Source organism: Mya arenaria, chromosome 1, assembly GCF_026914265.1.
Source record: "Mya arenaria isolate MELC-2E11 chromosome 1, ASM2691426v1".
Lineage (NCBI taxonomy): Eukaryota > Metazoa > Mollusca > Bivalvia > Myida > Myidae > Mya > Mya arenaria.
Genome location: NC_069122.1, coordinates 33,449,962 through 33,473,216, shown reverse-complemented (window position 1 = coordinate 33,473,216; position 23,255 = coordinate 33,449,962). Strand labels below are relative to the sequence as shown.

At 34.3% G+C, this 23,255-nt stretch overlaps 2 protein-coding genes across 26 annotated transcripts in view; one reads left to right on the top strand and one right to left on the bottom strand.

Annotated features, from left to right (window-relative positions):
• The first annotated feature begins 177 nt into the window (after nucleotides 1-177).
• On the top strand, nucleotides 178-15,287 carry LOC128232517 (RNA binding protein fox-1 homolog 1-like). 7 transcript variants are annotated; one of them, XM_052946156.1, is made up of 11 exons: nucleotides 178-254; nucleotides 5,668-5,784; nucleotides 6,060-6,151; nucleotides 7,494-7,563; nucleotides 8,581-8,640; nucleotides 9,433-9,454; nucleotides 9,985-10,124; nucleotides 10,484-10,582; nucleotides 10,856-10,939; nucleotides 11,456-11,590; nucleotides 13,386-15,287. In XM_052946156.1, exons 1-11 carry the CDS (start codon nucleotides 246-248, stop codon nucleotides 13,920-13,922), a joined length of 1,365 nt encoding a protein of 454 aa, XP_052802116.1. In that variant the 5' UTR covers nucleotides 178-245; the 3' UTR covers nucleotides 13,923-15,287. The 7 variants fall into 7 exon arrangements, with proteins under 7 accessions (XP_052802116.1, XP_052802124.1, XP_052802109.1 ...); XM_052946164.1 differs by having other exon boundaries at nucleotides 231-254; nucleotides 5,656-5,784; XM_052946149.1 differs by lacking the exon at nucleotides 178-254 and adding an exon at nucleotides 261-454.
• An 849-nt stretch (nucleotides 15,288-16,136) lies between these two features.
• LOC128230308 (dynein heavy chain domain-containing protein 1-like) overlaps nucleotides 16,137-23,255 on the bottom strand; it is a 125,523-nt gene continuing 118,404 nt past the window's right edge. For all 19 annotated transcript variants that reach the window (XM_052942490.1, XM_052942482.1, XM_052942555.1 and 16 more), the window contains one exon: nucleotides 16,137-17,209. In XM_052942490.1, coding sequence (XP_052798450.1) covers nucleotides 16,856-17,209 — 354 coding nt within the window. In that variant the 3' untranslated portion in view covers nucleotides 16,137-16,855. The remainder of the gene's footprint in view (nucleotides 17,210-23,255) is intronic.

The following is a 23,255-nucleotide window of genomic DNA, read 5'->3' as shown; positions in this document are numbered from 1 at the left end:
TTTTCGCAGGTGTTGCAGCATGAATATGATTTAAATAGTTATTCTCTGAAATTGCTTTTGTTAACAAAAAACTAATTTACTAAATCCTTTAACGATAAAAGAGATTAAATGTTGCAAATTTCGCTCTTGTTCTATCCTAACATAATATTTAAAATATACAACACATACCCGACTTACCCACGTGTTATTGGACGAGCGTCTTCATTACCTGGCTGTACACAGGAGCAGAAAAACACACAGGAAAAATGGAAATGGTGAGTGATCGCAGTGCAAAGACAATATTTCTTACCTGATCAGATGTTTTGTTGTCAGATATACACCTCCATTTATTTATTTTTGTAAATAGATATTCAGTTATAACTTTTAACAGTGCTGAAGTACTCCACCATTCGGACAGTGATTCCTGTGGATTTCCCCCCGTCACAGAATGTCATTGGAATATCAGTGTTTTTCTGTTAGTTTGTTTCTTTTTTAATTATTTCTATATTGTCATGTGTTCCTCTTCTTTGATATGTGATATTGGAATAGCTAAACACGGGATTAGCATAACTTATTTTGAAATTCCAGCGTTCTAAAAAGTGTTGGGACTTATGATATTTCATGTTCAATGAATAGTATTTGGACCCTATGTCCTGAAGGGCACGTGCAAGAATGTATGAATACATACACATTTAAAAACGTTAAACTTCAAAGGTACATGTCGATGCATGTGTTAGAATGTATAAATACATATAATACAGTACATTTAAATAGGTTTTACTTCAAAGGTACATGTCTTTGCATGTGTAAGAATGTATAAATGCATATTCATTTGAATAGATTTAACTTCAAAGGTACATGTCTATGCACGTGCAAGAATGAATAAATACATATACATTTAAATATCATTATAGTGGTCGAAATTGGCACAAGTCCACAATCCCTGCACTAGTTCAGTCCTCAATTTAAGACTGATGAACAAGCCTGAATGCTTGTACTTATACTTGGCATCAAATTTTGTAACAAGCCCTGCTATATAAAATTCAGAATTTGAGCAAGCCCGAAAGACCTTTTACCAGTGCAGGGCTTGCGGGCTTGTGCTAATTTCGACCACTGCCAGTTAATTACTTTCCGGGCTTGCTCAAATTCTGGGTTTAATAAAGCAGGGCTTCTTCAAAATTGTAATTCCAAGCAGTAATATAAGAATTCGGGCTTGTTTATCCAAAAGACTAATTTCAACTACTGTCACTAACTTCAAAGGTACATGTTTACAACAATTCAACCAATATATCAGATTGCAATTGAATGAAACTTGGAATCGTTAACAGTTGTATCACAGAAAGTTGATATGACTTAAGAATTATACTACTAGATTATGAAATTAATACTGCAAACATTTTTTAATGATAGATTAATGATTTAATAACAAATTAATTTCAACAATGTTGACGACGTTTGCACAGGAAACGCGCAAAGTTTTGCTCATGTGCAAGAGCTCATTTCTAACAGGGTCAATGATTTTGCATCAAGGTTTTTAATGATAGTTGGACATGAAGTACCAAATGCTCCTTCATTTTCAACTCAAGTCATCCGTAAGAAAATAATATTGAACGACCGAGTCTGCGTATCCCTTACTGGTTAACGTTGCAAATCCCAAACATTTGTTAAAACGAGCATTTGTTGATGTGGATCGATAATTCAATGACATCACAGGGCCCGTGCGCATCTTGAGGCCTGTTATGTTTACTGACATTCAAGGTAAAAGGCACAAGTTATTAGTATTTTTATGGGTGCTGATTTAAATTTGATATTGAAAATGAATAATCCATCTTGCCCAAATGAAAATAAACCTTCATTAAAAAAATGTAACTAAATGGAAGAAGGAACTCTTTGAATATGATTAATTAAACAATACTTTAGATGATTGGAACAACTATAAATTTCTTGTTCGAATTCAGTACATATATCTCTTTCTCTGAAGGTGGTTCAGAGCAATCGTGTTAAGTTAAATATGATGATAAATACTGTGTTGACACTCTTCCACTTTGTTGAACTTTTTCAATAATGAGAACTTTTTGTTTTAGTATAAATGTTTCGTTTTATTTTAAAATGCAGTCCCATCAGGGCTCCGAATTTAAACTTTTTTCCTACTTGCAATTTTTTAAAAGTGGGTAAATTTTCAACTAACATTTTCAGAGTCGCTTGCTTTTTTTTCTAAAGTATTAAATAGGGTAATTAAGCATTCTATGCCATATAATAAAGTAACAAAAGTCAATACTGGAAGTGCTAACTGCGTTTTTTTAGAAATGTTTCCATTTTGACATATAATAAATGATATCTGCAGACGACATATTCAGGGCAAAAAACGAAAGGGTATCGAATTGCACACACCATCCTCGGCACCCTAGCGTATCGTAACCTATATGATACCCTGGGCAAATTGGCTAGGAAAACTTTGTAAATCTTGAAATATTCAGAAGCATTTTCCAACCAGTTAAAAAAACCTGATAACAAAAAGGATCTCCTTTGTGAAGAGCTATAGGCATGTTTAACAATGTACTGCCTAAAACAGTTTGTAAGCCCAGGGTTCGAATTTAACTTTGAGGAGCACTTGCAAAATTTTGCGAGTGCATTTTGAGGCAACTCGCAAAATGACAAATCAACTTGCAATTTTATTTTTTGCTTTATTCCCTTATAATATTGTCTAATTAAAGTAGAAATTAACACCTAAGACATATTATGAATATTAAAAAGTATCAATCTTGAGTGACTCGACTACTAGAACTTGTTGATGGCTTATTCTATTTGGGGGGTATGGAAAGACTCGTCTGATGCTGGCAGCTTTTTGATAACAAAGCTGTCCAATAATTTGACATTGTTCACTTTGTATATTTAGTACTAGAGCGTTACTTCGTACTGTCTTCTTTATACCGGTAGTGTAAACATGCCACTTATAGGCTGTTTACACTCGACTACATAGTGGAATTAAGTTCATGTTTATTCTACTTTCCTTATAACATTTTGTGGTCTAGAAAAAGCCACTCGCAGAATTTTGCGAGCTTGAATAAAAGTAACTCGCAATTTCCAAATGTCGCTCGCATTTTGCGAGTATGCGAGTCTAAATTCGAACCCTGAAGCCATGATCTCGCTGGATTATTTCAAACCGAAATTACATCTGTAACATCTCGGCCATTTCCACACCGCTTGATTGGGCCTAAAAAAAAAAATTGTTTGGTTAGGGTTACATCCTTAAAAAAAATAGGTAGGGTAGGTAGGCTTTTTTTTTTATTTTATTTTTTTTTTTATTAGGTTTTATATAAGAATATAATTTTCATCATTGGAGAATGGTGTTAAAGCTATCTTCTGTACAAGCATTTAAGGTTTAAACTTAATATTAAAAAGCAATTAAAAAAAAAAACGAATTTTTTTTTTTTTTTTTAGTTTTTCATTTTTTTTTCAAACTGACTATAAAAACGGTAGGGTCGGCGCCTATTCCGTAGGTAGGGTCGGGTAACCCGAACCAAATGTATTTTTTTTTTAGGCCTTGGTCTCATGTGACCAATCAAGTGGCTTGATTTCACCTAATTAATCATGAGTATGATATTTTTACAGCTGATTTGCCCAGGGTATCATAGGTTATGATATGCTGCCTGGCTGCCGAGGATGGCACACTCAAACTGGTAACTTTCCCTTTGCTGAACTTCTCTGCCTATCAGGGGAGATCACTGCTTTCGAATTTTGTGTACTACAGCATCAAAATCGGCTCTCGCGATCATTGCACGAAGGCGTTTAATGCTTTCCTATTATGGGTTGTAAAGTGTAAGGGACATGATATTTGTTGTGTACTCCTTATCGTTCATCCTCTGGTATTTTATTTTGAAATATGAGACTCGCGAATTTTAGCAAGAATATTTTTTATGAGGTTGTTACCGACAGAACTTGCTCGCATTTAGGGAGTATGCGAGCATTAATTTGAGCCCTGTCCTATTTATTATATTTTATATCTACATTAATGAATAGAGTTTGATCTAGCTCCTCCAGTGTTGGACGAATAATGATATTTTTGGGGAGGCAAGGGGGGGGGGAGGATGATGGCTTTAAGGAACACGATATATGTTAAAAGATTGATTAAGTTTTATCTTGATGTTTTGCTTCCTTTAGTTTAATTTTTATCAGTTGGACACATCCAACCAAGAAAATTTTACATGTTCTAGTGGGAAATCACAAAATGTATTTAAATAAGCGGCTTAAAATAAAATTAACCTGTTGCAATGTCTGGTGAAGAAACATTGTTTGTATAACATGTGCACAAGTGTTGCTTTTTTGCAAGTGTGTCGATTTTTTTTATCATTTTGATTACAATTGGGCATGGATTCTTTTGTTGCAATTTAATGTTTTTTTATAGGTTGTTTCTCTTCGTAGAAGTGTCCATTTCCTCGAAAATGTCTCATTTTCCCATTTCTATAACAGATTTAAAAAAAGAGGAGATGAAAGAATAAGTTTGATTTTCTTTTAAGAATACACTACCAACCACACATTATTTTGCACATTTCCCATATTGCCACTATTTATCCTTAGCTCTGATGTTATGTTTTTAATCTATTTTTCTCTATACCCGCGATACAAGCATAATGTCCACCACATTAATTTTTATGCTTTTCTCCGCATTCCACAGCGTCGGGTCAACGCTTTTTACCCTGCGCACTTGCTATACCCTGCGCGCTTAAAAAGAACCATTTTTCCCAATTCAGCAACGTAAAAATGCACTTAATTTTAGGTTTGTCATTCAGACATCACGAAAGTTCAGAAAAAGTCTCGGTCATTCGGACCGACAGCCACTGATATTTTGTCGGTCCGAAAGAAAATTTGCTGGTCCGACAATTTTTGTTTGACAATTCTCTTTATCAAAGCCTTTGTCGCTAATTTTACATTAACAAGAAATAAAAATGTATGAAGATATTAACCAGTTAATCTTGAACACAAATAACAGTTTACAGAGCATTTTTTGACAAAATATGATTAAACCAGCTTTATTTCAGGTTGCCATATTTTGACAGACACACGCACTTAATCGTAACGAAAATTCTGATTGGGCGATTTTTTGGCAATTTGTATTCTTTGGACCATACCGGTAGCGTTTACGTAATCAAAAAGCATGTTCCAAAGGATAAGATTATTGTTTGGAACATTTGGAACTAAGCATTCCTATCTTTCAAAATATCGCGCGATATATACACAGTAGTAAACATTATTTGGTAATGTATTGCAAAGGGAGGCAAATGCTGCATGGTGTTTGATTTTATGCCGTATGCATTCCGACATTTACACTTTCGGAAAACTACATCGGATCCGAAAACAAATGGTTATTTGATAATTTCATTAAAAAAAACACGATTTTCTGTTAAACAAAATAAATTATTCTTACTTTTAAGCGGTGTTACAACACAGATAATTGATAAAGATTAAATCTTCATTTATTTTTTTACACCTGGCCCTCAGAATACTGTCGGTCAGACCCCATCACAAATTTAGTCGGACCGAGTCAAAATTTACCAGTCAGGACCGTCGGACCGACAGTTTTCCCGATATCTGGTCATTTTCTGGAAATTAGAGTTTAGTGTTAGAAGTTTGTATAATCTAGTAGTCTTTTAAAATAGGATTGATTAAACATTGCAGTTGCAATTGCAGACGTCGTCCACAGATGTTAGCCCCACCTCCACGCCCTGTGGGACGCCACTCGGCGGCGCACCCAAGTATGGCACAGTGATACCAAACAGAATATTTGTTGGAGGCATAGCAGCTAATGTAATTTCTATTGAAATTATCATGCACTCGATAAACTATTTTGAAAGGTTTACAAAATTGTGTTTGTCCAGACGTGCAAAATTCACAATAAAAATTTCCATCTTAAGAAAATTGTTCATATTTTGTTTCTGTGCTGCAAGATAAAGAGGTTATTTATGTAGGTTAAAAGTATTTTTCTCCTGAGTTATTTATGAATGAGAAAATCTTGTCAATTTAGTATCTTGATGTTATAACTCTAGGTACAGTGTAATTCATACAATCCATTGCCTTTTCAGACAACAGAACAAGAGCTCAAACAGTTTTTCTCAGCATACGGGGCAGTCAAAGATTCCAAAATCATTGCCGATAGGGCAGGAGTTTCCAAGGGGTAAGTACTTAAGTTATGCTGGGTCTGGCGCTTGATGGATTGGATGGCTCTGACCTTCCATCATATTGTGATGTGAAGAATCCAGTCTGCGAAATAAGCCACACACCTTGCCCGTGGTGTATAATAATACCGTCGGGCCTGTAAAAATCGGCAGACTGGGTACGTCCAGCGGGGGCCTATGATTTTTTTTCAAGTACTTGTTTATTTCACAAACTATCGATGTTCATTTTCGGATAAAGCTTCTCAATACAAACAAAATCATATCCGTATCCTAGAGCATGCGTTATCAAAATGCACCAGTCAATTGTTTAATACTTCAATTTTATCTTTAAGAACATGCTTTGAGATACCACCTGCAAATACACATTGCCACACAATTGACCAATAACAATCTGTTAGGAGTCGGTGTGAGAAAGGCAAAAAATGGTGATGTTGAAATTTTAATAAGAACGACAAGTTTTCACACCCAATGACTGACGCTCCTTTGCGAAAAACTGTCAATTTTTTCCCCAATTTGATAAATGAAGATTACGTTAACGAATAAAAAAGCAATGAATTTTTTTTAAATATAAACAAAATATTGACAAGACTTACTCTTTCAGCATAATGTATGCATAAAAATAGTTAAAACATGTATATTTTCAATTAAGTTTGCTATTTGGGCCTGATTTTGTATTTTTCCCAGAAGTCCACTTTTTCCCCCAATTTGAAAGGCACAGGCGGTAAAAATTTTCAAAAAAAAAAAATCACAAGATTGTCTACTGTATACGGTGGTTGTTTTATGAAGGTTGAATTATAGCACATTATGAGTGTAAATAACATGAAGCGCTTCGGCGAAATAAGAATGAATAAACTTTAAACTGCAATACACACCCGATGCTACGACTGTGTTTTCTTTCTTGTCCTTTTTTTTAGAAAATGGCACTAAAATACTCCATTTTGGTTATTTTGGTTAATTTTACTATCGAATATCAGCTGTTCCCCTCTCAAAGAAGCATTTTTGTTTACCAAAAATGTCCCACTGACTGACTGAATTTCTATTTCTTTTTTTTATCTAGAATTTAAACTTGCAAAGCCCTCTTCACATTTTTATTGGAGGTATTTTAGTTCCAGCAGTTCTTTTTTGAGGACTTGTAGACTTTTAGACAATGTATGAACAAACATCAAAATGAATGATAATTGTTTACAGTATTTTTTTGTCTAGACCCAACCCATGGCTATTTTTAATGATTGATAATATTCAGCTGATAGAACCCCTGCCTATAGATGAGTTGTAGTGAATGTCTCTTGATTCAAATGGCTGCTCCACTTGTTATTATGAATGCTTTTATCTTCCTTCCAGTTATGGTTTCATTACGTTTGAAAATCAAGAAGACGCAGACCGCATAATCAAGAAAGAGGTAAATGTAGAGGTATGTAAATGCTTAACATGATTTAGGTAACTCTGAAGTATGTGTTCTCCTGTTGAACAACTTCGAATGAAGCCTAGAGGTAGTGGAATGAATCGTTAAATACAACTTGTAGTCTGTTATGTGCCATGCTTCATCATGCAATTAACTTAACATTGTTGTTTTTTCTGAAAGAAAATTTAGCGCAATTGTTTGCATATATATATATATATATATATATATATATATATATATATATATATATATATATATATATATAGAAAATTACAATGTAATCCTCATGACGTCATCTGTAGGGCTTCCGTCTGTGGTCAGAACAGATAATAGCCTTGTAGCTTTTGAGTCTCACCACAATCGCATGCTTTTGTCGTCGGTTATACCATTAAAAAAATTCGTTAAACTGGAACTTCGTCAACTGTTTCATAGTATATAAGCAGCAATAAAGGTATGTACCATGGCTGCCACTATTGGAAATAAGGGTCAAACTTTCTGTTTGAATTCCTAACTCAGAAGTTATAATGATAATGCCCCTTTCAAAGAAGATGGTGCATCAAATGTTGGCTTGTAGACCCTGTCTCTGCTCAATAACTGTGGAACATTTGGACTTAGGACCATGAAACTGCAGTGGTAGATTGCTCTTGACCAGCAGATGATCCGTTATTTTTTAGGTCAGAAATTCATGTTCATGAATAAGCAGTTTTGTCTGCATCTTAGCTTAAAGGTTTGACCCAGGACTATTGAACTTCAATGGTAGGTTGCCTTTGAACAGTAGATGACCCTTACTGTTTTGAGGTCAGTAGGTCAAAGATCAAGGTCACACTTCGAGTTTATGAAAACTTGGTCTGTACATTAATTTTAGAACAGTTTGATTAAACTTCAGTTGTAGATTGCCCAATGACCTTTGGACACTTGGAAGTATTGCGTTAATGCAATCATTTTACTTCGTGGTTATGTTACTTGTGTTTACTCAGGGACAGTGTAACTGATGCGCAAGAATGTTTTTTGCTATACATATTTCAGTCCGACAACTTGGTGTTCCGTGACCGAAAACTAAACATCGGGCCAGCAATACGGAAACAGGTAGGAAGTGTGCCTTGGACAAGTTGTTCATAGAAATATTCCTAGCCCAAAATGTTTTCGAGTGGTTACATTATTGTTTTAGTTGAATAAGAAATCTCCCTTCTGTTCACATATTTGAATGTTTTAATAATGATGTTTTGTTCTTTCTTGAACAATCACCAAAAACTGTTAGTACTAAACAGGTTGCATTATTCTTGGAGAACAAATTGCTGAACTTGCTTAACTCAAGTTGGAACTGTTTGTTCTTCGAATTTTCACTTGTCATGGTTTTGTCTATGAACAACGAGTCAATCACAAAGTGGCTGGCATCTTTCTAGACATTCATGCAAGTTGTGCATGTATTTTACCCAATGAACAAGCTTTTACTGGACGATTGTCTTAATTCTTAATTATTCAAAAAATTTACATTTAACAGAAAAATTAATGCAACTGTCGTAAAGCTTGTTCTTTCTGTTCATCTAATAATGATTCTTCTGTTAGTTTGCATTGAAATGTAATGATGGAGGTTTGGTGCTGCTACATTTTGACTTGCACAGCTAGGTGGTGTTCAAGATTAAGTGTATATTCACAACACTTTAAGGATGTGCGTTGCCATTTGCCAAAATAGGCTAATCACATGTTGGCTTAAGATATTTCAAAATCAGCTGCTGGAAATGAGCTTTTATTATGATTCAACGAGTAAATTAAGAAATGAACTATCTGAAGCCATCTCGTTAAACTTAATATTTTAGAACTTTTTTGCATGGTATTTACTGTTTGTCTAACACTGTTCTTTTCCCGTTTCATTTACAGCAAGTTTTGCCCAGGGCATTTGGTAAGCTTTTCAAAAACCTTATGGTGCAAATCTGGCTAATAGAACATACATGTAGATAGCGAGATTTAGACGTGTTGTACCTGCTAACTAATCAAAATGCTTTCTGTAGGCTACATAATTATATTCACAAGATTTGGTTTGCAGAGAGCTTTTCCATTAATAAACAAACAAAAAAACAAGTAATGACATTAACAATATTTCATCTAAATAAATCCAACTAAGTGTGAACCAGTATCTAATACTATCTATCACAATTCTAACTAATTAAAAAAAATCATAAAGAATGTATATTAAACCCAAAAAAATAACATGCATGTACTACAGTCATATCTTGCCTTCTTAATTTTATTTTATAAAATTGACTTCTTAAATGTAAAATATTTGCCTCTTTTAACTTGAAATTGTCAAGGCAATCTTTGTGTTTTCTTTAAAATATGGAGCAATTGAAAGGTCTTTGTTTCTTAATAATTTATTAAATGTCGTTTTTTTGTTGTACAGAGGTACATGTTGCATATCTCTTTCACTTGAAGAGTCGCCAGTGTCACCGGGGGCAGTGATGTTCTCCAATGGTGTACCATATACGTATCAGAATGGAATGGCAGTGTTTGCCTCTCCGGAGGCTGGCTATGCTGCAGCTGTACAGCAGGCTCAAGCTCAGGCTCATGCTCAGGTAGCTCTTACATATCTTACACTAATTAACTGTATGCTTCAAGTCTATTAGTAGTTCATGAATTTGTGTCATTTATGTGATGATTATAAAGACAAACTACTGTTTGTGCAAGTTATTCATATGTGTTCAGGTAATATATTGATCGACCACAGGGAGTGTTACATAGTATCACAATAACCTCATTTTACAGTGGTTAAAATAAGCATAAGCATGCAATATTTTTATAGCAGTGCGCATTGACCATTTTGGTGCCAAGCATTTCTGTTTTCTATTTCAATCTCTGATTTCATATAAGGTTCACTGATAGTATTCTTGCTTGGTTGCTGCTTTTTTCTTGTAAGTTAGTCTTCTCATTTTAGTCGCAGGCAGCACTGATGGCAGTACCACAGACCCCTCCCATCTATGTTCAGCCACAATACACATATCAGATGCCCCTCTCCTACACAAACCAGCTCCAGGTCTGTAACCTTGCTTTTCAAATTTTCATTGATAGAAAAAAAAATTGTATTTTGTGATTGCATTACTTTCTGTCTTCAGAGGAGAAAGGGAAGAAATTTGAAAGGTTGTTAGAACTAGTACATGACACGCTTGTAAGGATATATGTTCATCTTCAGAGTAATTTTTTCTTCTTCTTTCTTTTAAATTTAAACTGGTAAAGATTGAATCTGACTTATGTAGATAGGCATTTCTTCATCTCTGCGCATTATCATTTCTGATTTATATATTTCAAGTCTTTACAGACATCACCACAGTGGGCAACAACAGCGGCGGCGGCGGCAGCAGCTACTGGCGGCCAATGGAGATACATGACTCAGGTAAGTACCTGGGAGGATAGTTTGGATGTGCACAGATTGTAATTATTTCCAGAGCTTATGCTCTTCCTATACTGACATTTATAATGCAGGCAAAAAAGCATTTCATCAATATCGTCCTATTTCAAATTTACCTAACTACAAAAATGGTTCAATGGCATTGCAGGCAAAAATATTGTAAAGATATGGAACCTATCTGAATGCAAGAATATTGTGGAAGTAATACATTTTCAAATGATTTAAAGAACTGTTAGTCACTATGTATAGAACGCACATTTATTAAAAAATGCCTGTGTCTTAAGTATTGGGCTTCTGACAAATTTTATTAAAATCCATTTCTTGCCGAAATCGCTTTAATATAGAAATGAATGGTCCAAGAAAAGTTGTAAGTTTACATTTTACTTCAAATTACTTTGACTCGCATTGCTTGATGGATTTTGTAATTATTCAAATATTACTTGCATAATTCATGTATGTTGTTAGAGGGGGTTGTAGAGCATAAAATATGTGTATTTACAGAGTCCCACTACTGCACTGACAGCCACCGCCAATCCCTACATGATAGCCATGCAGCCCGACATGATGTATGCTCAATTTCCCCAAGCTTATGGTGGTACTGAGCTAGCAGAACTCGATGGTGCAGCTGGGGTTGAGGTAATGTCAAACCCATACGCGCTGTGATATGTTCAAAACTTGTGCTATGGTGATAAAAGACTTGTAAAACTGAAATATATTGGTGGTAAAATTGTGAAGTTCAAAAGAGCATAGTGTATTTGGTGTTAACATGATTGTAAGCTAAATATGTTTTGTCGAAAATGTTACATGTTATCATATGACACAAATTCTGTTAACTGAGTTTTTGAAGAAGAAAAATGACCAGTAGAAGGGTAGTGTGTTATTCTACAACTGGTTGATGATGAAAGTTGTGCTTGCGGAGTATGCTCTTCTGAACTGTTGCTGTGTCCAATACTTCGAGACTTGAATGGCATTCCAGTGTTATATTTTGTTAATTAGGTATAGATAATGATTTCTAAATTTAGACAAGGATATCCTTACTTCAAATAAATTTTAAATTCTTCACTAGTTGGAAGTTCTATTTTTCTGTTATGTGGAATTAATCCGGAGTGCCTTGTCAATACATTCATTTCCATTTTGTATCATATAATGTATGGTACTTGTAATCTGTTGCTGTTGTAATTATTTCCTTAATTTATTTAAATTTATTTATTTGTATATAAATCATTTTATTCAGAGAAATATTTTTACTCTTTAATCTTCTTGTGCAATAAAAATGTTGATTAAGATGGTTTGCAGATTTCTACCTCGCATGTTCAGTGTTCTCAATAAGAACTGGCTGCCAGCCAAAATGGACAGTTCAAATAACAATTGGGCTGGTTCAAATTTGGAACAATACGTGAATTTTAAGTAGAAGCTGGTTAGTTATTTTACTATTTTCGACGGATTAACTGCAACTTATTGAGTACCCTGTCTGTTCAGATTAAATCTAGCTATGGTGAGCTTGAAAACAATTACAGTAACCGGAAATAGTCTGAGTTGAGTACTGGACTACCATGTTGTTTTTAATTTATTTGCAATATATAATTTTTCTGATTTAAGTTGTTATGTTGTTGCATTAAAGTTTTCCTGTGCAAACTTGGTATTTATAAGTATTTTTCACATTTTGTAATGAAGTGGTTTGCTGCTGGATCCTGCTTGCTGAAAAGTAACATGCATTTTGTTTCTTGTAGCATCTTGACGTTAAGCATGCTGCATGCACACAACTTCAATCATGCATGTATGCTTCTGCATTTTGTGTAATATTTTTTTTGAAATTTCCAGGTTTCCAAATATTTTGTGACATGAAAGTCCTCCATGGTGCATAACAGTATATTTAGCTGCGGTAGATTTAAGTTTTGAAAGTTTGAGCAAATTGTTCACAATTAATTTCACTGTATTTATGAGAAATTCATTCCTGTTGATCATTTATTGTAGCGTTCTGGTAATACAGTTCTATTTTTTGGCTTCCACATGTTGATTAACCAAATACTTTTAACCCATTTATTATTCTGTTAATTGTTGAGAATTTCCTACAGTGAGGTGCAGTTTGCAGGAATGTAGTGCGTGTAATTGAAGTACCTGTCTGAAGTTGCTAGATAGCTAAGCTTCTGAATGCATTTTGTTATTTGAACTAACAATTTCAGTTAAGTTTATGCACATAACCCATTTCTTTCATTTGAGTTTGGTGCTTATGCAAATGCTCCGCTTGTCCATAAGTCTTAAGCATCTTAATGGTAGTTATATATTTTTAATGCAAGTCAATCTCTATTTTAGCATTTAAATCCTTTCTTGTGCATTGTGATATATACATATATGTGACTGAAGCATCATTCTTGAAGAAAGCTATATAATTGCATGCGTCAGACATTTCTAGGAATGGCATTTGTTTCAGGGCAGCATCTTACCAGTGGAGGAAAAATTGCCAGTCAGCAAGTCAACCCGCGGCTATGCTACTGAATGCAGCCTAGGTTCAACCATGGGGCCCACAACTGTTGGTTGTGTATCGAGTGTATCTGCCCCACTTGTCTCCCTAATGGAGACATTTCAGACTCAAAACCCTGTGCCAGTAACCAGCACTGCAGTGTCCAGTGCTACCATGCTTGCTAACCTCTCCACTGTGCCTGTAGTAAACACCAGTATGCAGAATGCTGCCGTAACACAGACTATCAGTTCCTCGCCACCTGCAGCCACCACCCTTACTTCAAAACTGATGCACTCAGTGTGTAATGTGAATGTTACTCCTTACAAGAAACCTGTTGCAAGTCTGGCAAGGAGGCCAACATACACCACTCCTACATTTCTAATCAGAAACGGTCACAAAGTTCAGTGTGTGATGGTGCCACCTAAGACCCTAACATCCACTGGTCACCATGCATTATTGCCCCACCCACCTCAATCTGATACCACTCCAGCATCTGGGGTCTACTGACTGAATTAACACGATTCATCTGTTCTGTTGTTAAATTAAGTGCTAAAATCCATGTTCAATTCATGTTTAGTTGACTGTTAGCTTGATGAGATTTCTGTTAAATTATTATTTAAAGTGCTAAAAGCATTATTTATCAAGGGTGGTGGTTTTGTACCTTTGTTTTTCTTGATCAGTGTGATTTCTGTGTATGGTAACTTGGGTATAGTGAACAATTGTAGTTCTCAATGTGAAAATTAACACACTGGGGTGCATGTTAGTGGTGCAGAGTTGACTTGTCATTTTCACACTTTGTCTGTTTTATATTTTGTACCATGTGCTTTTTGTCTTTGACATTCTTATAACCGTATGATTATCTTAAAAAGCTGTTTTACACATGATTGGGTGCTTGATTGGTGAAATTTTACAATCCATTTATATGATTTATATAACTTCCTAATTATACCAAATTTATGCATCATTTTCTTTCATTTAATTTCATTTTAAATCATTATTTAGATGGGAAGCTAAGCAGCAGTATTGTATGCATTTTAATCTTTGAACTAATATGCATGATTAATTATTGGCTATTATACAGGTATAATTCAATTTGAATGTATGTACTTTGTGGTATACTTTGTTGATGCATATTTGATCCTTTTGATAAGAGTTATTTAATGTTGTATTTTTCATCTATACCATTATATACAATTTGTTTCTTTTATTAGAGAATGTTGTAGACAATTCTTGGATACATTTAAGGATTTTTAGTATTGATTGGCAAGTATTTCAGAACAAAAGTATTTAAAGTTGTTAATTCAGGTCTTAATGGCATTTTTTATAATGTCGGGCTGTATTTTGTGGCCATCATTAAAATTTTTAAAAAAGGACCCGGCTGAAACAAGTTTTTTTTGTAATTAAAACAATGAAGAAAGTATTGGCTTTTGTAAGATCATAATTATATGAATTAAAAAGGATTCAATTTCTAATTCATGAATTATTGGATGTACAAGAGGTTTTGAAGTACATATGATGTACACTGCTATACATGTTAACCAGCTACTCTTTAATAATGTTGAAAATGGGTACTAAGTATTTTGCTACTGTTAATTATACATTGTCAATTCTTTATTTTGTTCTGTGCAACAAAGTGCTCAATGAAAACATTTCATATATGCAAGATTTGTATTATATGCAACACTTACAAGTATAAAAGCGTTCATAGTATGTTTCGATGACAAAATTTAATGTAGTGTGAGTGGCGAGTGGTACGAGAGTAATCATTAATTCCTTAAGACTGTATTTTTGTGAGGTCATAAAATGTCTCAAATAATTGTGCTGATATTGTAAAATGTTTCTAGTCATAATAAATCACAGAATCACTTTAAACTATCTGTTTCCCCCCTTTTTTTGGTGCATGCAATGACCGGTCTGTGAATGCGAAAAGGTCTTAAGTGACGTTAGATAAGAAAGCACATGGAACCTTGTGCTTTCCCTTCTCGATATGTGCAATGCGTTTATAAGCAGAACTCATTATCTTGACTAAAAATACTTTCGTATTTACCACATTGGGGAACAAAATATTATCGGAACCAGTCCGTTTATGAAACTTCAATCCCCGCTTGATAATATTGTCATATTTTATTTGATTGAAAAGTAGACCGTCCAAATCGAAATGTGTCCCTGACACAAAATACGACCATAATTTTAAGTCGATGGTAGATTTCCTTCTATTTTAGCGTGACACTTGGCCTTACATTTTTCTAATAAAAAACTTGGCACACATGTTAACTATCGTGTTAAAAGCCTGCGTATCGTTTGCATGATGCATTCATCAAAATGCTATGTAGTTTGGCATGTCCTTTCACTGAGGGATTAAAAATATCTTGGCTCGACAAAGTTTTGTCAACAATGCATTTTAAAGAAATTGATACAACCAACCAACCACTTGATTTCCCTTGGCTAAATTGATATATTCCCGATGACACCAAGGCTATCACAGTACACCCGACTGCTTTTCTTTGAAAAACAACAACAGATGAGCTTAAACTGACGCCAAATTGTTGGCATTGAGACTTTGATGTTGGACCATTATTAAATGTCATGTAATTATTTTTTGCATCGTATGGACATCGGCAATAGTGAATGAAAGTCAACAGTTGTCGAGACTAGTAGTAAACTAGTCTCGACAACTGTTAGTAGTCACCACCAGTCAGATAAATAAATGACCCATTGAAGGAAAATCAACCAATTTATTTATAGAAAAATACAGTACTAGTTCATTAAGCAAAATAACACCAATAATAAATTGTACTGTGGAAATGTGATGTCATCTTTTAAGAAATTGTAAAATATCACAGATAAAATACAGCATCAACAAATATGGACGGATTTATTTCGACATTTCTGAATTTAAACGAAGATGCTTATTTAGTATCTGGAGAACAGACGATAATAATGTTCACACATAATTGGATACACATTAGGGACAGGTTTCCTATTTTTCTGCCAATATTACTGAAATAACGTTTTTGCTTAAGAGAAATTGTTTTTTCAGATTGTGCTTGGCAACAACTTAAGATGTGAACCATGAAGCAGAAAATTAACAATCCAGTGTCTTAAAAAGTTCTTTGATTTTCATCATTTTGATAGTACGATCGAATAGGTTATTAAAGACTTTAATTTAAACACAAAATGTAGATTTATCAGTGTATAAATAAGTTTAAAACGGTTCACCAATAAGTATAACATTAATTCACAATTTGATCATTGTGCAGTCTAGACATAGTGAATTGTTCATGTTTTTAAATTTCAAACACGCGTGTTAACATAGTTAACGTCACTGTTTTATCACATAATGAAGCAGTCACCACTACAGTATGTGCATCATTTAATAAGCAAGTATAATAAATAAATATAAAACTATCACAGTCAATAAAGTTCTTGAAATAACAATTTTAGCTTGAAGGTACAGCAGCGGACAAGAATGCTCTCTGGTACTGCCAGATGGACGGCTCACATAGTGTAGGCAAGGAGAAGTGAACAACTACACTGGAGTCTCCGTGCTGGCTTGAGCCTCTCGTGCAATAAACGGGGCATCTGTAAAGCTTATACAGGCGTCGTGGGGTCTGGGCACCCGCGTCGAGTGGTTTTAAACAGAATATAGGCATATCCTGGTGGCTGGGACTGTCCGGTGTGGGCTGCATCATGACGGCCCGCGTTATATCCCAGAGAGCGTTGTGGAGTTGAAGACCGGAAATAAACACTCCCTGAGATGGGGGCAGCGACGGCTTTAGCCCTGCTGGCATCACCTAAAACATGGGAGCATTTCAAGTTAAAGTGTGGATTATACAGCCAAAATTATAGTAATTTCAGAACAGGCATGTCACACTGATAAAAAATTTTTATCACAGTTACGATAACATTGTAATATTATTGTTCTTAAATTCAAACTTGTTCTGGACAAAATATCATAAAGTTAAATGCAAACATTTATAGAAATAAATGCTTTAACTGAAATTAAGAACAAGGATGCACTTATAAACGCCGAAACATTCTTGTTTGAGTATTAAATGGAATGATAATGAATTTCATTGTCGTTTATGAAATGAGTAAACAAGATTAACTCGTATTCTCAGAACACACAGGAACAAATTGCTAATCATCTGAGCTGGAACACTTATTTGTAATGAAAACAGCATAGTACTCCGCCTATGAAGGCAAAACCTTTCATTAATAAGATCATTACATTTATGACTTGTAATCCTTTCCCAGCCAAGAGATCACAAACTTACATTTAAATGCCACTTGTATCAATGGGAAACATGACTCAAACCTCTTGTCCATTCCAGTGATAGAATAACGATTCTGATCAAAGGCATTTTTTAACATTAAAAATTGTTAAAACATCTAAAAGGAAAATTTATTTAAGATAAAACTCATAAGACAATATTATAACACCATTGTGACTTTATATTGCCATCGGGGTTAGGAAACCCAGTAAATATTGCTCCTTGAAATAAATGTTCGTAACAACAAATATAAAAATGATTTTTTTTCTGGCGCCAATGTTGTAATGTTGAAGATAGGTTATAAGTTTCAGCATGAACCACAATTGCCAGTACATTGTTTGACATTCATCTATCATTGTTGTTTCATAAATTGAGTGGACGACAACGAAAATATAAATTAGTGACATCTAAACACATTTGTGACACGCTCTAGGAGAATCAGCGGCATTGAATATATTAATGGCTAGTGGACAAGGGTGCCCTGAACTACAGCCGAACTAAACTCCAAACAAACAGCAGTTTCATTAGTTAACCATCTAAGAAATTACTGCAATCCTAACTTTTCATGCAGTGTTGATCCACACAATTGTACTTTCCACCTCAACAATTTGTCCCATATTCGGATGTTCACTAACTTAACCTTTTTCAGAATGTATGTAGCCATTGTTGAAATATGTTCTTGTCAAAGTAATATATGTGTTTGGTCTAAGCAGATAAACAACAACAACAAATTTTTAATCGTGTTGTTGACAAATGAATATGGATGAACTCTTGCCACGATGAACAACACTCCAGAAGACAAAAAAGCACCGAATACGATGGTGGAGAAAGCAGGAAAGCCAAAAGATTGCTCTTGTTTCGGGGACCAGAAGAACACAAGGGGAAGATCTTATTGCCCTGTTTTAGCTCCGACAATGCTGACAGAATCCTGCATGCTAGTTTTGCTTGGTCTGTAAGTGAGTCGCAAATAAATATCGAGACCAGATAAATGTGAATACGCACTAAACAAGTGATAAGCACCGAGTGTATGAACAAGATTTACGACCCACACAAACATTTTGATGAGTGTAAAATGAGTGCTCTCTGAATCTAAAGATCAAAGTAATGAGCATGACAGAGGTTATTCCATGGTAATCAGCATTTGGGAATACCACCGGCTGATGTTATTAGGGTTACCTTTCACCTTTGGGCTTAATTGTATATACACCTTTAATCTTCAAAACAATGTATAACACTCCCAGACACACCTACTCAAAATGTAAAATGTGCTGATCTTTCGTTTAAAATACCACTGAGACTGATTTTGAAAATACCACAAGTCATTTGAAAAAAAAACACAAGTCATAATTGAAGCAATTTCACAATATTGCATTCAAGCATGGCCAATCTAATTTGCAGGTAGGAAGTACCTTACTGGGTACCTTTGAAGACAACCAAAAAACCCTGAAGGAATTCTTTGACGTAGGAAAAATACCTTTTCCCATTTAATTACAGAAAAACATTAAAAACTGTGCCTCTAAAGTATGTAGGACATTGTTAGTCTGCTTATACAATCATCGTTTGTTGCATCCGACTTGCAAAAAAGCACGTAAAAACATCCACCAACTATTTTGATAATGATCTTGGCGTAATAAACAAAATACGCAAAGAGAACTATCTTCTCCTTTTTATAGTTTCCACTATTTGTAAAAAAAAAACATGATGTCATCATGACATGTTACAATGCTATGCAGGCTGTTTATATAACTCCGAAAACTGTCAAATTTGCAGAAGTTTCAATATTGTTATACATTTAAATAAAAAAAAATCCAACAGTTAATCAACTTTTCTAAGCATAGTTAAAACATAAGAGAGAATTAAACTGTATTTGAAGGTCGACTTGCAGTACAAATAATTATACAACTTAGACAGTGTATGATGATTGACAAACCAGTAATTGATGACATCTCTGAGAGATACAAAAATAATTTTTAATCAAGCACCACTTTTATGCGTTATACCAACGACTTAAACACTTATTTTGACTATTATCTTCAATGTTCGAATGTAGAAGAATACAAGTTGAAAAAACAACACATTTTTGCACACGTTCGATGGAATGTTGCATATGTATCCCAATCATCTAAGGTTCTGCGTAAAAACAAACAACAGGGAACCATTTGTATCCAGAAGACTTAAGCAAATAAAAAGGACAGAAAACATATCCATCAATGTCAAATACCTTGCAATGAGTAAACTCGGAAGTAGAAAAGGGAGTATTGAACATGTAAATATCAAAGTTGAATATGGTAATTTATCTATTTTCTTCTTAGAAATATAAGCTTCAAAATACAGCATAGCTGTGAAATCTAATACAGCATTATTTGAGTCACTAACATATTTATTGCAACAAGAATTATTTTAGCATTATTTAGTGGAATTTCACATATTCGATGTAGGGCGATGCTCACCTTTTGTGGTATTGTCATAATATGTGACATTTTGGGTTGTGCCTTTCTTCACTACGTTTTATTCGCAATAAATAAATTTCGAATAGTTTTGCTTTTTATTATTTTGAAATGTTACCTGTATGTTGTTTGACAAAAAAGTTGTAAGAGCTCTATTGTTAAGAAAAACACAACCCAAACAATCAGAGGATCATAACAAAATACAAACTGAGAATTGAAGCAAATTTATTTTGTTGTGCTGGGAAAACAAGCACTATCTTATTTCAAAAGTGAAATATTCTAAACCTAAACACACACTTTCACACCTGAGTTAAAAACCCTTCTGCTAATGATATTCAGTACCTCCATAATTTGCCCTAATGCTTTTGCCATCTGTCGGAAGAACGGTTTATTTATATGTTGTCAGACAACGTAGGATAAAAAAAATCGATTGTTGTTTAACACTACAATGGTAAAGCCTGAGTTTATAAGGCTTGTTTCAGTGGTTAAGATGCTGATGGTCTGAAATCATGCTGCAATGAGGAAACCCAAGCGGCATCCACAGCAGCTTTTTATACAGAACTCGTGACTCGAGAGGGTGGTTTGTGGTACGCAGGAATCAGTAAGAACATTAAGGATTACACAAGGGAAGAGGTGTTATACACCTTACCAAGACCCAAACTTGTATCCTGAATTAATTTATTGATACACATAAATACTTTATCATACAATTTAATCGTTGTTTTTTTTTCACTAACATTTTCAATCCCACCGTGAAGAAGGGATACAAGGTATTGCATGATACCAGCTGGGAATTGAAAGATGTAATCAAAACAAAAAAACAACAACAAAACTTTACATTAACAAGCATTATCTTGCATTCCTGTGCCTATGAACTAACATAAATTTAGTCTGATTGTGACAAATCTGACAAACAATAAACACTAGTAACACCTTTCTTTGATACTGGAACATGTGTGTGACACGATTGCTATGCAAAAGAAATGAAACAACTTGGCAAATAAAACTGTAAAAACCTAAACATTATGAAATCGAAAATGTTCACCGTATTATATTGGTATATAGTGAATATAGTTCTGAGGCCAAAATGTGAAAGGAAAAAGACCAATTAAAACAACAGTTTCCAAGTTTAATTGGAAATTACAGCTAAAGTGATAGTGATTTAGGAACAGGCATTTCATACTTTGGATAGCTGCATTGAAAACAATGCAAAACCTCTTGAAATAAATAAAACTTTACAAGATACAAGAATCTTTATTTAAAATCGGGTGTGTGTTAACAAGAAACATTAGCTCAATGAGCTATTTTCCGACTAACTTTACTTTCAGAATAATGTAATGATATTACATAGACAAGGATTCTGAACATAAGCGCTTGTTTAACTTAATTGTTAGGACATCGAAATGTTATGTTGATTCCAAGGGGCTGTAAAAACGTAGTTATAAGTTACATGAGGATACATGATGTACAAGAAAATTCCGATAATGTTCTGTATTATACAAAACACTTTCCAAATCCTTCATTACAGATGGCATGTACGGAATGGTGCCAAACTACTGAGCCAATATAAACGTGGTTTGTCAACTTTAATTTTCCAAAAGACAAAGTAATAACATTGTGGTGCCTCTTTTGCCATCAAGAAAAGGTATAGCAGTTATGCTTTTGAAAAGAAATCTTTGTAGCAACAAATAAAGAAATAAAATTAAAATTTCTGGCTGCCGGTTGCAGTAAAACAATTATGTTAATTTTCCATGACTCATTGTTTTACAATCATCTACCATTATGGCGTATAAAAATATGTTTGTTTCCGTTCATTTCCAAACCTAACCAATTTCGGTGCATCCGACTCTGTTTTTTAATGCCAGCAGAAATAATTCAGACCGTTATTTTGTTTCTCCTTTTGGGGTGCATTTTGGTTTTATTAATTGAATGTTGATAAAGTGTTTGAAGCCTGAACATATCTATGACAAGCTCCATTATCCTCGAAACCAGTGGCCATTAATAATATTACCGGAATGTAAACACTCAAACAAACAGCAGTGTCATCAGTTAACTATCGCAGAAATCACTGCTATCCCAATTATGTATGTTGCCAATCTGACTAACATATTAAACCACTTGATCTTCACAATCATTATACTTATAGATACTTGTAACTAGTTTCCACTTCTGTAATTTGTCCCATATTCTGATGTAAGTTCATTGCCGGTGCGTTGTCATTCTTGAAATATGTTAATGGCAAGTTACTAGTGAGCTTGGTTTGAACCAATTTACAGATCATAGTTGGATCACACAGTAATCATGATTTTGTTGCCTCAAAATAAATGAGAGATAAAAAAACATCATTGTAGACAATGCTCATGTATTAGAAGCGAGAAAATTACTGTTGTCCAATATCAGAACATTATGATCTCTCGATATGTGCTGACACAATCAGAAATATGAATGCATACCTGTTTGGATTGGTATCTCAGTGATATTCGCAAAATAGCTCTTGAGAGCGAGACAAAATGTGTGGACAAACTTAATTACCAGAGATGAACTTCAAGGGTACGAACAAATCTACGCAGCCTGCAAAAATATTTTCAACGGATGAGAGAAAAATGGGCGCTTTCTACAACTCGGATGATCAAGCTAACGAGCATGACAGAGGCAATTACATGGTAATAGCATTTGGGAATACCACTGGCTGATGTAATTAGGGTTACCTTTCTCCATTGGGCTTAATTGTCACACCTTTGATCTTCCAAAAAAATAACTGCAGTCTGACACACCTACTCAAAATATCAAAGTGCAACTTTTTTGTTGAAAATACCTCTGAGATTGATTAATAAAACAGAAAAAGTTTATTTTTAAACAATTCTTCAATATTGCTTTCAAGCATAAACGATCTAAATTGCAGGTAGGAAATAACATACTTGGGTACAATTGAGGTTAAAAAACTTTTAGGGTAAGAACAAAAAACAAATAGAAGCTGTGCCTGTTAACTTTGAAGCAATTATTACTCTGCTCAAACAATCATCGTTAGTTGTACCTGACTTCCAAAAAAAAAAAAAAAAAAAAAAAAAAACCGCCAACTTCTATGATGATGATGTTTGCGTAATCAGCAATTTTGAGAG

Bases quoted from the DNA above. Each gene is read 5' to 3' on its own strand.
- LOC128232517 (XM_052946106.1), top strand. From the start codon at position 3,618: ATGATATGCTGCCTGGCTGCCGAGGATGGCACACTCAAACTG. The intron at 6,152-7,493 runs GTAAGTACTTAA...TCTTCCTTCCAG, and splicing joins AGGGCAGGAGTTTCCAAGGG to TTATGGTTTCATTACGTTTG. The intron at 11,591-13,385 runs GTAATGTCAAAC...CATTTGTTTCAG, and splicing joins ATGGTGCAGCTGGGGTTGAG to GGCAGCATCTTACCAGTGGA.